This window comes from Dunckerocampus dactyliophorus, chromosome 16 (genome assembly GCF_027744805.1).
Source record: "Dunckerocampus dactyliophorus isolate RoL2022-P2 chromosome 16, RoL_Ddac_1.1, whole genome shotgun sequence".
Classification (NCBI taxonomy): Eukaryota; Metazoa; Chordata; class Actinopteri; order Syngnathiformes; family Syngnathidae; genus Dunckerocampus; species Dunckerocampus dactyliophorus.
In genome coordinates this window covers 10,934,530-10,948,181 of record NC_072834.1, presented here as the reverse complement: position 1 = coordinate 10,948,181, position 13,652 = coordinate 10,934,530, and the positions used below count along the sequence as shown (strand labels likewise).

At 39.4% G+C, this 13,652-nt stretch overlaps 1 protein-coding gene across 2 annotated transcripts in view; it reads right to left on the bottom strand.

Moving 5' to 3' along the window:
• Positions 1–287: 287 nt before the first annotated feature.
• ppp3ca (protein phosphatase 3, catalytic subunit, alpha isozyme) overlaps positions 288–13,652 on the bottom strand; it is a 34,797-nt gene continuing 21,432 nt past the window's right edge. Inside the window, exons 7-14 of one of the 2 annotated variants that reach the window (XM_054754617.1) lie at positions 12,698–12,775; positions 11,948–12,042; positions 9,527–9,652; positions 9,333–9,410; positions 9,092–9,176; positions 8,107–8,204; positions 7,264–7,314; positions 288–5,530 (exon numbers count right to left, since the gene is read on the bottom strand). In XM_054754617.1, coding sequence (XP_054610592.1) covers positions 5,352–5,530; positions 7,264–7,314; positions 8,107–8,204; positions 9,092–9,176; positions 9,333–9,410; positions 9,527–9,652; positions 11,948–12,042; positions 12,698–12,775 — 790 coding nt within the window. In that variant the 3' untranslated portion in view covers positions 288–5,351. The remainder of the gene's footprint in view (positions 5,531–7,263; positions 7,315–8,106; positions 8,205–9,091; positions 9,177–9,332; positions 9,411–9,526; positions 9,653–11,947; positions 12,043–12,697; positions 12,776–13,652) is intronic. The other variant, XM_054754618.1, reaches the window with a different exon arrangement.

Genomic DNA, 13,652 nt, shown 5'->3' with positions numbered 1-13,652 from the left:
AAGTAACCAGACTATTTTTAAGAATACCTCCTAGTAATGAAGTATTTTTGACAAGACAGAGCATTGTCTTTGTAAAGGTAGAATTTTCTTTACACATATTAAATTGTCCGCTGTGGGCAGGGATGTCGTTTTTGTAGCTGGATGGAAAATGAGTGCAATCAATTTAATAATAAAAAAACAAACAACAATGAGTCTAGATTTTGTTCATGCATATTTTATTCAAGAGTAAAAAAAATGAGATTTGTCCCATAGGGCATGCTTACAATGTGTGTATCATTTAGGAAGTCAAATGCAAAAAAAAAAAAAAAAAAAACCCAAACAAACAACATAATATTTGTAGAGATATTAAAAAACATGTTGCAAGATAAAATCCATTATATGTGTTTGTCAAAATATGCATGTAGACCATACAAGAACCAGAACAAGAGGAAAGGAAAATAACCATAAAGCCTAAATTGTAACAATAATAGTAATATCAGCAGTAAATAGAACCAGTACAATGTTTCTTTGTTTAAACGCAAGTGTGACACATGATTCTTTTGGTGTCCAATTCATTTACATCTGAAAACCATGCTATCATGCTTTGGCAGCCTGAAAGTAGCTTTCATTGAGATTATATTCATTCACGCTATTAAACATCTGTACATCAGTACAACAGAAAAATAAACACTTTGAAGGGCATCCCTGCACACAGTAAACCAATATAAAATTAAAAGCAGTGGTAATAAATCATAAATGAATATGGACACAAACCAAAAAAGGAAGCCTATATATAAAATGTTATAAAACAAGACAAATGAACCAACAAATTGAATGTAATCGTAAAAGAATTCAAGTTTACTATTTGAAACACAACTACAGTATCACAATTATAATCTCACATTACAATTAGGAACTTAACTGCATGCATTGATGCGTTCCATACCATAGATGCTGTGTTTAAAAATCACTGTTTCATCCGTCTTTAAATCACATACTGTACCTTTATCGTTATATAGAAAGATGAGTACAAATTTTTAAAAAAATGAAAGGAAAAATCCAGAACTTTGTGTTTCTTGAAGGGGATCCTCAATGTTCAGACAAGTTTGCCTTATGATAGAAGACCAGCTCACTTATAAATGTGATATTAAAATCATTACATAGATTTTACTGTAGTTTTTAAAACAAAATGAATTTGAAGAAATAGCCCCGAATCGCTACAATGTCAATCAGTAATGGCTGAAACACAGAGAAGAAACTCCACTTCTTCCTACTCCTTTTTGGACACATTGAATTGTGCAAGTTGTTGGGGATTGTGTGCAGCGGGTTCCTCCAGCTGCCTACAGGGCGCCAAACGTTCGAATGTACCGCTGGCATTATATCCTGCCTCTTCCTGTTTTGAGTACGTGAGACATGACACACACTAGTTTAGTTTATTGTCAGCTAATGTTAGCGATTTGACAAAGTTTAGCTCCTCACGTTAGCTGTAATTGAATGTAAAGCCTGTCATAATAACGACATGACTGCCACGGACATGTACGTAAATATCAGCAGCTGTGAGTGACAGCCATGAACACCAGTTATTTTATTCGGGCCAAATGAAAATTGCCAGTATTTTTTATGCAGTTTAACTCTTAATTGTGAAAATTATAGACTTTTGTACAATCTGCTCTTTTAAACAGAGTAGTAACATATGTTTGGTGTTGGCATGTTTTTTTTGTTTGGAAAAAAATAGAATTTCCGTTGCACACAGTCCGTTTAAGGATCTCTGGAAAAAAAAACAAAAAACGTTACAATTTCCATTAATTAAAAGGAGAGGGAACAACTTCCAAAGAATGAGGCTGTGTTCTCGCCATTTTCTTTTAACAGTGGCCTCCAGCGTCATCATCCATCCATTTTCTATGCGGCTTATCCTCATTAGGGTAGCGGGGGTATGCTGGAGCCTATCCCAACTGACTTCGGCTGAGAGGCGGGGTACACCCTGGACCGATTGCCAGCCAATCTCAGGGCACATATAGACAAACAACCATTCACACTCACATTCATACCTATGGACAATTTAGAGTCGCCAATTAACCTAACATGCATGATTTTGGAATGCGGGAGAAAACCGGAGTATCCAATGAAAACACACGCACGCACGGGGAGAACATGCAAACTCCACACAGGGATGCCCAAGCGGAGATTCTCCCAAGCGGAGAACCCAGGTCTGACTTTGCAGCAAACATGCTAACCACACGGCCCCCAGCGTTATCATATTTCCTTCTCTAAATATTACAAATAAAATACAAACCTGGATTTGAATATGACATTTAGAAAACTGATGCTGTCTTCTATCATACAAGTCTGATCATTGTGGGGTTCCTTTAAAGTTAGGGTTCTTACAAATTCAACGTCAAAACAAGCAGACTGATGCTTTTTGTTACATTTCAGTATGTAAGAAAATCTTTACAATTGGATTGAATTATTTGGATCACAGTGTGGACGCTCAGCTCAGTCACGCTCCATGGTGAGATTTTCCGTTGAATAAACAGGTTCTCAAATAATTAAAATAAATGTTCGGGTTGCTGCCTATTTGTGTAATTCTCAAGTTCTTTGTGTAGATGTTACACATGTAATCTCTGTGAAATGTGCAAAAACACAAACAAAAGGGGCGCTAATGCACACCTGAGTGACAGCACACATCTCTTCTTCCCCTTCAGAGACAAGCAGGTAAGAAACCAGGCAGTGCTGGACAAGCAGGATATATTATTATTATTACAAAAATTCCCAAATCTCCTCTTGTCTCCGCCTCTGTGATCCGGTCCTATAGCAACACAGACGTGATTGCTGAAGCGTCTTCATCAAAAGGAGGAGAAAGCTCAAATTATTTTTATTTTCCCAGAAAGTGAGGATGTGCGAGGTAAAAGTCATGCTTTGCCAACGTGATCACAAGTAATAACGTAGCTTGGAGGAGAGCCTTGATATAAAAATGGAAACCTTTTAACATTCACATATGAAGATACTGTAGATGTTGAGAAGATTAAGTCTCCCAACTCCCCTCTTTTCTGCCCTCAACTCCTCCGAAATGCTAGGAGATGACTGGCGGCGAGTCATGTGGAGGTTTAATCTCACACTGCAGTGATTTATTGGAGATCATCTTTAAAGAAAATATCAGTAAGATCAAATATATTGACTTACAGGTTCATTTTGAAGTTACCAAATTTGGTTCCTTGCCAGATGTGCAACCAGACTTCAGACATTATTTATACGGTTTTGTTGTGTAATGTTTGGCTGCGTGAATTGACATGGTTCTCCTGTAAAGGGAGGTCCATTCTGAAGCAACCACGATTGGTTCCTTGCCATATAAAGCGCTAACTCTTACACAGTTTCTATTTCTATGTCATCCTTTTTCGTTGTTGATTAGCTGGGTGAATTCACTCAGTTCTAGAGTCTCATAGAGAGTGCCTCCATTCTGAAATAACCAAATATGGTTCCGGGCCAGATAAAGCGCCACAACTGTGGGTTATTATTAGGGGTGCTCCGATAAATCGGCCACCGATCAGTACCGGACGATTTCCGTGAAAAAGCACGGTATCGGCATATGCTAATACTTTCTTTTAAATGCCGATTCCCTTCGCCGTTCAGCTCCGCCCCCACTGCTGCAGCCAGCCTATAGCGACCATCTCCCACCCACTTTCCCTTCACAAAGCCAAAACAAGCATGTCTGCTGTGTGGGACATCCTGTCGTTATGAGACTGATATATAGGTTTTGTACCCTGCAAAACACGCCTTAAAAAGCTTTAGTTTGGTGCGGCATTTGGGGGGGGCGGGCACTTCGCAGGGTGTGGTGAGTTTTCGTGGCTTGCGATGTGATCGTCGGTGGCCGGCAGTGCCCGTGATAGCCCGAACAGTGTTTGGATTTGTCAGGCTGGATGGCCGGACATCGGCGGCAGTGGAGGAAACCGGGTTTGCCGACTTCCTGGGGTCCTGCTGGATGCTCTTGCATCCAAAGTTCACCAGTGATTTTGTATATAGCCCAGTGGCCACCAACGTCATGCCCACGGGCACCAGGGAGCCCCCCACAACCACGAGGCCCCTGCAAGCCTGCTTTTTATTCAGGTTTTCAGTTAATAACGTGAGAACACAAGAATGAAATGCATTCTGAAATACAAAATGTGAGTTGTGGATACCAGCATTTTGTTAATGTTCTGGTAAAACAAACATATTCGCTTTGTTCGGTTTAAAATAAGCTAGGAAAATAAATGTTTTTAATGTGTTTTATTTTAAAATGTACACCTAATCTACGTGATCGGTATCGGTATCGCCCGATTTCACCTGTGGATGATCGGTATCGGTAGCATAAAAACCTGATCGGAGCATCCCTAGTTATTATTTATGTATAGTATTAGAATGAGTTTTTGTACTGATTGACTGGAAGAATCCACATGGTTCTATTTCTTCATAGAGAGTGGGTCCATTTTCAAGTAACCAAATTTGGTTCCTTGCCGGATAAAGCGCTGCAAGTTTAGACATTATTTATGTAGAGTTTTTTTTTTTAACTGATTGGCTGAGAGAATTCACATGGTTCTACGGTCTCATCGCGAGGGGATCCATTCGGAAGTAATCAATTTTGTTTCCTTGCCAGATAAAGCGCTAAGCCCATCATTATGTGTAATTTTTTTTCTCTGTTGATTAGCTGGGTGAATTGACATGGGTCCTCCGTCTCATAGAGGGGATCCATTCGGAAGCAACCAAATTGGGTTCTGTGCTAAATAAAGCGCTAAACCCACACTGCATATAGTATTTATAAAGTGTCCGTGATTGTTAATCATTCCTGTTCTTCGCTGATACGCTGGGTGAATTCACATGGTTCTACTGCCTCATAGTGAGAAATCCAGTTTAAAGAAACCAAATATGATCCTTGCACTATGCTGCCACATTAGTCACACATTTTTTGCTTTCTTTTCGCCCCAAAGGTGTTGTGAGTTTGTTTTAATACTCTCAAAGCAAGATTAATATCCTCAAGCGGTGACTTTGTGAGTGACTCGTTATAAACACTTTTATAAAAGAGTAAAATAATCAGCATGGCATAGATACTGCAATCATGTCTTCCGTCATCGTCCGACTGAGTCTGTAATAGAGCAGAGGAAGGAAACAACAACTCTCCTCTAACTGTGCAATGACATACTGTCACCAAACAAATGACCGTTTAGCTCGTTTTACATTAGCTGCAGATTTCACCGTCTGTCTGCCTATCTGCTGTGGGCCTGTTTGTGTTTCTATGTTCTGAGGCCTGAATTTCCGATTTGGCAATGTCTCACTGCACGGGCAACACCTGCAAAGGTCGCTGCTGCCCCCCTACCTCCACCACAACCACCACCAACCGAGGCTCACTGGATGTTGCTGTTGTCATCCGTGCCGTTTGCCTCGGACATATTCATCTTTCCCATGGAGTGACCCACGTGGTTGACGCCATCCTTCCGAGGGGGCATGCGCTCGTTGATGCGGTCCAGGCCCTTGGCTTCCTCGAAACTGGTGATCTTGTGCTGGGGGGAGAAGCCACGGATGGCTGAGGAGGAGGAGAGACACAAAGGGGGAGCTCAGACTCACAGTTGTATATTCTGATATACACCTGTCATTATTGCTAAATATTGTTTAGTATTAGGCGTGACACACGCACACACACACACACACACACATATATATAAAAAACGCTTATTGTCCACAACATTAGTTACACCTACACAATTGTATCGTGTCATAAACAGGTGGGATACACTGTTGCCGTTTACCATCGTGTATTTATAGTTATCAGTGTAAAGGCAGAATTTATGCATTGGACTTTTTAGATTTTGCAGGTGTACCAAATAAAACGTCCACTAAGTGTACTAAAGCAGGGGAAATTCAAAGTGCGGCCCAGGGGCTATTTGGCTCCTTTATTGGTACATTGTAAAAATACCAAAAAAAAAAAAAAAAACAGCAAACATGGGAAGCACAGAGCAAAAGGCATAATGTAAATAGAAAAGGCTGAAATATTGACACTAATATTAATTTTTTAGTACGCGAACCTGTGGAAACCACCACTGATGAAGTATAACTCCTCTGCATTATGAACTGTCTCACACTTATGTATGGCATATTCTATATTTTATTCTCTTTACACAGATAGAACATGTGTAATATCAATAATATTAATGAGAATTATGAATATTAATATTTACATTCTAAATATTAACAAATAACATCATTGAGCAACGAGAAAAGCAGTATACTGTATATAGTAAATGTGATGTATTATTAGTATCATTAGTCTCATTATTAATGACCATTTTGCTAACCAGATCAAATTCAAGTGAAATACTATATTCCTCCCACATTTCATTATAGCAGGAGACTCAAACTCGCGGCCTTTAGTGTTAGTGTGGTCCGCGGGGTCATCAGAGATGGTCAGAGGCAATTGAGCTTGGAACAGGCTCTTTAAGTGAGCAGTGAGCTTGTCACACAGTGAAATTAACAGGGGTGGGGGTCACAAGACAAAAAAACACACAAAAAAAACACTAAACCACTACATCACCAAACTAAAAAAAAATGAGAGCACAACATACAGTATAACACATAGGACAACAACTACTACTACTATGGGGAATAATAAATAACTACATTAACGCCAAACATGTAACTTCAGCAACTTTTTACAAAACAAGTACCCCGAGGCATGCTGGGAAGCCAGAAGCACTCCCAAAGATAATACAATATATTATTATATTATATTATATTTATTTTATATGTTTTTTTTTTTTAATATCTGAAACCCATTTTTTTGTGGAATACTTGATGTGGCCCAACCTCACCCAGACTCAAGCGCCCCTCAGGGAAATTTAGTCTGAGACCCCTGGTTTTGAGTTTTAGTTCATTAAGCGCAGACAAATTCTACCCCGTGTATTATCTCAAACAATACGGCAACAACGTTGGCATTCCAGCATTAAGTTGCCATGGAAATTGTCATGGATATTTCTCTACTGCATGTCAGTAGTAAAGTGTGTTTCATCGAGCATTCTAAATGTTGCCCCCTTCAGATCTGTTTACCCTTTTGCCATACGTGCACCCGTTAGAACGCACTGTATAATAATAATAATAATAATGTGTGTGAGATGATGCATATGTGCATGAGCTGTGTAAGTGAGAGTTGGAAGCCCAGTAAGATGGAAGGAGGAAACCCATATGCTGGGGCAATTTTGGGAGGGTGGAATTAGAGTGGGGGGGGTGGGGTGGGTGGAGGGCATGGTGCTCACACAGGTTTACCTTCTCTGTCCTCATCATGCGTCTCGATGGCTTCAATGGCCTCAATGGTGGCTGGGGGAGGAGGAGGAGGAGGGAAGCAGGTTACTCCGGATAAAGCCATGCAAATGTCAAAAGGCAGCAGCCCCCGCTTGAAAAGGCAGCTCAATGTTAGGATTCAATGTTAGGATGCAATTTACATGTCCAGTAGCAATGGAGCCAAACTTGGTGGGACGCCATGCATTGACTTGGAGAGAGTTGAATAGAGGTCAGAAGTCAAATAATTCATGTAGCGAAAACAAAGGGAGCGTGATCGAGGCACACGGATATGGACCAAGTAAGTGACATCCCAAAGGTCTGATTGTTATGCTGTGATCTATTCAAAAAGCACTGGAGTCTTCAGTTCAATCATTTGGTGGTCGACATAGCTCAGCCTTCCCACACGATTCCTGAATTTGTTGCCTGCAAACATGTTTTATTTACACGTCTCACTCACCTCAATGTGGATATCAACAATTCCAGACCAAAGAAAATGAATTCTTTATTTATCCATGAAAGTAAAAGGGTGGCTGTAAAATCCACACACATTCTTTACAGTGGATGGGATAAAAATAGATAAAAAAAAGTCAGAAGAACAGATTTCACCCTGATCCCTGTCCATTGGATGTGTAAAAGGCAATATATACAGTATACAGTATATATAGAATTTAGATTTAATTTACTGAAGCTACTAAATAAGAGCAATGTTTCAGAAGGGATTTCAGACCCTTTTCAGAGAGCAATGTCAAGATGAAATAACCGGCAAGGAAGAAAAAAATAGAGGGGAAAAAGGACGGAAGGGAGTCTTATCCCCAGTCTTGTACTCACCACTCTGCAGCGTCTGTTTGCCCCCAGAGAGAACCCCGCTTGGCAGCATGCCAGTGGGCGTTAGGCCCTTGAGCGTCAACACATTTTCACTCTCCTCTCTGCAGGAATCACGGATCACATCATTTGAACCCCGTCAAAGTCAGTGAAAAATATTCACGCCCTTCCTTTTTATACACGTTATGTACACATATACAAGCTGTATACTACTTAGCTGCCTTTACATTTGTCTCATGTCTAATTAAGATACATCACAAGAGATATATATGCCTTTTGTATGATGCAACACCACTGCAAACTATAACCACATCAATAAACAATCAATACTGTACCTCCTTGACAGTGTCATGTGTGATGGAAACATTCATAATTTACTGGTATAACCCAGGTCACATGTTATCTTATAAGTTATATGTACTGTATTATTTTGTACACGTATTACATGTAATTTCATTAACTTCCAAGCAGGAGGTTGTCTGTACCATAGGTGTGACAAGGAAATTATCGTTGTTTGAACAGGCTTTCTTGTTCGATGCTGTGCCCTAGTAAGAACCAGTAGGGGGTCCTGACAACATATGTTGGTACCCAAGCATCTAAGGAAGTGTCTTTTTATGTGACTTCTTTCTGAGTCACACTGGCACCTGGTGGAAGTTGGCTTCTTATGTGATGTCATTCATTTGCATGTGATGGGGTGTGAGTTTGAGTCGGAAAGCCACTCTTGGCCAGACATCTGCTATCGGCGCTCTGTATGTTATCTGACCCGTTTTCAAAGGTACGTACTAAACTGCTCAAGTTCTGTGTCTTTATTTCAGGTATTCTCATTCTTGGGTAGAATAGATTTTTTTGATCACAACTGATCATGATTATCTTTGTTAAGGCACACTTTTTGATACAGTACTTGTATTAGGACATGTTCTGCCTAATGAGTGGAAGGTGAGCGTATAACGAGTGCATTGACGGAAGACTTTAGGATGGAGATGAGGATTACCTGAGAACCGAGAACATTTTGGCCATTTTCCCAATAGCACGGATCTTGTTTCGGATCACTTCCTTGCGTGCTGCAGCTGCATTGGCTGTAAAGAAACACATGTGCATGTATGAGCGGCTGTAATTTGCATCTCGACTGAAAGAGATAGAACATCATTACAGCGTGTGCGTCACAGTGCATTACAAGCACGACATGTCAGATTTCCAACTGAATGCTAAATTTGATGGCTGATAGGTCTCACCGTCGAATATCTCATCCTCATCGTTCATTAGCTCGTCGTCGGAGCATATACTCAACACATTCACCAGCATCTCTGTGACTGAGGTGGGGGGAAAGAAACGCAGCTGTAAGAGGTGTGGTAATCGAGCAACAATCCATGGAGAGTTCCTTACGTAAGGCTTGTAAAAAACAGCTGGCACCAGGCACACGTCATACCTTTCTCTCCAACAAAGGGCAGTGACCAGGTGAAGACGTCCATAAAGTTGGGCAGCCAATAAGGATGAGGCGAGCAGTTGAACTGTCGGATGTTCATGACATTGTTTTCATATTTGAGCACGGCAGCTGGGGGGAAGCAGAAGGAAGTATGTTATCTAATGGAAAAAAATAATAATATAGACTTCTAGAATTGCAAATTGTCTGTGTTAGAGCAAATATACTCTACTGTGATGTTACAGCAAACCTCTCCTACAGTATGTACATGTGTACATGCCAACCAGTAGGTGGCACAGCTGAGGCCAGGCACTGACACTAATACATCAAAAAGAGAGGCATAAAGCCACATGGAGGTAGTCAGCCTGCTGACAGTCCCTCCCACGCTCCCCATCTCCCACAGCCAATGGCAAGCAAGACACAAGATCTGAGAGCATCAACACACATGGGGGCTTCTTGATGTATTCCGATGACTTGTTCACAAGCGAGTTATGTTGCTGCACAAAGCACAACATTAGGAACACACACATAATCCAATTCAAGCGGTTTATCTTTTTTTTCCCCCTGTATCAAAAATGCCTTTTCGGAGATAATGCTCAGTTTTGAGTGCCACTCTTACAGAGGCATTAATTTACCAATGTGTTTATTGTTGTGGCTGTTGTTTGCACCGGTTTGTAACCAGGGACGTTTGGTAACAGCGGGGGCTTATCCACTTGGTGTGTCTTTGGAAAATGCAAGAAAATTTGAAGAGCATTTATCAGGAATTGTTATCTGGCCCACTCTGTTTTCCTTCCCTCATTAGATTCAGTATTCAGGATATCTTTTCATACATAACAAATGGGTTATCTAAACACATAGCCTTTTAGCCATCGGCTTTTCTTCTCATGGATGCAAACAAATTACATTACATTAACAATAACTGACATCAACTTACAATTTAAACAGTGAAAAACGCCCTGCTGACTTCAGGATATTTACTGTTGCTTAACAGAGAAGCAGTGACATGCAGCGCCTGCCTGGTGTGGTAGAATCCAAGTTAATCTAAGTTAATACTTTCTTTGCACTGAGAAAGTTCTTTCACTTGTGTAGCGCTTTTCCACATCCAAGGTGTGCTGCTGTGCTGCTGTATAACAACGCATTTGACTCATATTACGGCTGATTTGTGTTATGGGCATGCCTGAACTAATTTCTTACACAAAAAATATCTGCTATAATTATAAGGAGGCTTTTTAGGAGGGCTCAAGCCACACTAAAACAGACCCAGTGACATCTATGTTTATAACTGTGTTTTTTCAATACCTTGGAAAACTAATACAAGCCATTTCCTCTCTAACTGCAAACAACAATGGAGACGTGTCGTTAAACTCATGCTTCCTGATTGGCTCAATGATACAGAGCATTGCAACTGCATTGGATCTATTCAGACTGGACCTAATAACGTGGCCACTGAGTGTTCATTCCTGTCATTTATGCATCACAAAATATCAAATGGGAAGCTAGAAAGTAGGGGTGTCACGAGATACCCAACTTACGAGACAAGACGATGCACGACATTGGAACCATGAGAACGAGACACGACAAGATTTTAACATTCATTTTAAGAAAAGTACAATGAAAAAATATGACTGGACTGACAAACTTATTTAACCTTGTCACAAAACAATGCAATGTTTATTGTCCCACAAATTGACACTAAACAATATTATTGTCAACATTTTTTGAGACCATATAAAACACTAATGATATGACTTTTATAATATACAATAATAATAAGAAGAAGAATATATCGTAATAATGGAAAATTTACTTATTTTTACACTTATATATAATATTTTGTTTAACTTGTAATCTGCATCTCGATGAGTATCTTTTTTCCCAGATGGGAAAACAGGGTCAGGTGGGCAAGTTCTTTTTGTTGCTACCACTTTCAAATTAATTTGGCATACTGGCTTGTTCGTGTTGATGGGCTCACATTGCTCATTATTAATTTTACCACACAGGGGCTGTAGCATTGAGCTTTGCAAGCACCTTTTTCCCCTCACGTTACCTTAAATTGCTCCTCACAAAGCGCCACTTTTTTGCTGTGTGTACGCTGGTGGCCCCGCCACCCCCCCACAAAGACAAAGCAACTCCCTGATCACCGTTATTCTATGAATCGTCTAGTGCTGAACCAATGCACAGACTGAATTCTATTCCTGCCTGTTTGGAGGTGAAAGACGAGGAAAACGCATGCACATAGTAATAAATGGCAAAATGATCGTGTTCATTTTCAATCACCGTGTGAAAAATGTATTTATTTATGATCGCAAGTCAGTTTTTTTCAGAACATTTTCATCTCCTATGGTAGACATTCCTACTAGACAGTGTAAAGGCATTCTGTCAGAGAGGCGAGTGAAGGCGCTAACTGAAATGAACCCATTTTCTGACCTTTGTTGTTGTAAACATCCAAGTAGTTTGGCGCAGAGAAGATGGTGATGAGGGATGGGAATCCCGTGGTCTGACTTTTACGATACATCCGGTAACTGGCGGTGAAGATACAGTACATTACATTGAAATAGCTGTTTAGAATATATATATATATATATATATATATATATATATGTATACGTACATACATATATACTGTATACTATACACACACACACACACACACGCACACATACATAGATTTATATACTACATATACACACACGCACGCACGCATGCACAAACACACACACACACACACACACACATATATACATACATATATATTAGAGCTGTCAAAGTCAGAAATCAAAGTAAAAAAAATATACACACATACACACACACACATATATATATACAGTATTAGGGCTGTCAAAGTTGGACATCTTTAACATATACACTTCTGATCTTAAGACCAGTTGAAAAATTGCTAGAATTTGCATTTTGCACATTTGGATCTTAATGAGGTTTTAAGTAGAGCTAAAATATGCAAAAGCAAGAAGGGGGAGTGAGACAAAAAGCACTAAGATTTTGATCAGGAGTGCATATATATATATATATATATATATATATATATATATATATATATATATATATGTACTGTGTATATATATGTATACACATGTGTATATATACATATACACACACACAGACACACACACATATTATTTATAATTCATATTTTGGTCTTTTAATGCAGTGATAACTTACCCTGCATCTTGTGCCTCATGTGCTCGGATTATTGATAATAGGTTATTGCTCTGTAGGAACTCACACACAGCTGGATAACTGCAAAAGAACATATTAGAAATGTTACAGCAACAAGAATAATTTGGAAATACTGTATATGGGAATTTACAGGAATTAACTAGGACAAACTGAACATTTTCAAGTTAGTATATGGTGGGGAAGTTAAATGTACTTAAAATAAACATCTTGCAGGATAATTTGGGTTAAAACAGCCAGATTGTATGCAAGTTCAGTTTCATAGAAATACATTCATAGAAATTACCCATACAGCACATTTGTTAAATTAGCCCAACACTTTCAATGAATTGCCATTAATTCTCAATATCATTAAAAAATTATAATTTCGTCTGCTGAAAATCTGAAATGGTTCACTTTTACAATCCTACTCACTGGCTATCCATACACTATCATTTTTAGTCTTAAAATAATCCACTAAATGGCTGTGTATATATATATATATGTGTGTGTATTTGTTGCAAAGCTGGCCAACATTGACAATAAATGTTAAACACAAACAGTTACTAAAAACTACATAGGTATGTTTGCTTTAAGAGTCATCACTGCATGCTTCAAATATATCACAAAGTAGTCAGTGTGAGAAAATGACAAATTCATCAATTAGGCCCATAATCTAACCCTCATCTGACATGAAAATGTGTTGTTTCATCCATCACGCAACAGAATGTCAGGTTAGTGATTATACATCCACTTTCACTCAGCAGTAGATGAAACAAGATTTATCACTCATAAATATATTAATGAAAGACTTGCCAAGGATGATGCAAGCGTGTGAAAAAAAGAAAAAACAGCCGCCCGAACATAACAAACTAGCCCAGCAAGCAACAGTCACATCTTCCTGCCCTCCAGCTCTAACCTGAGAGGAAATGAGGTGCTCCAATCGCACACAACATACCGA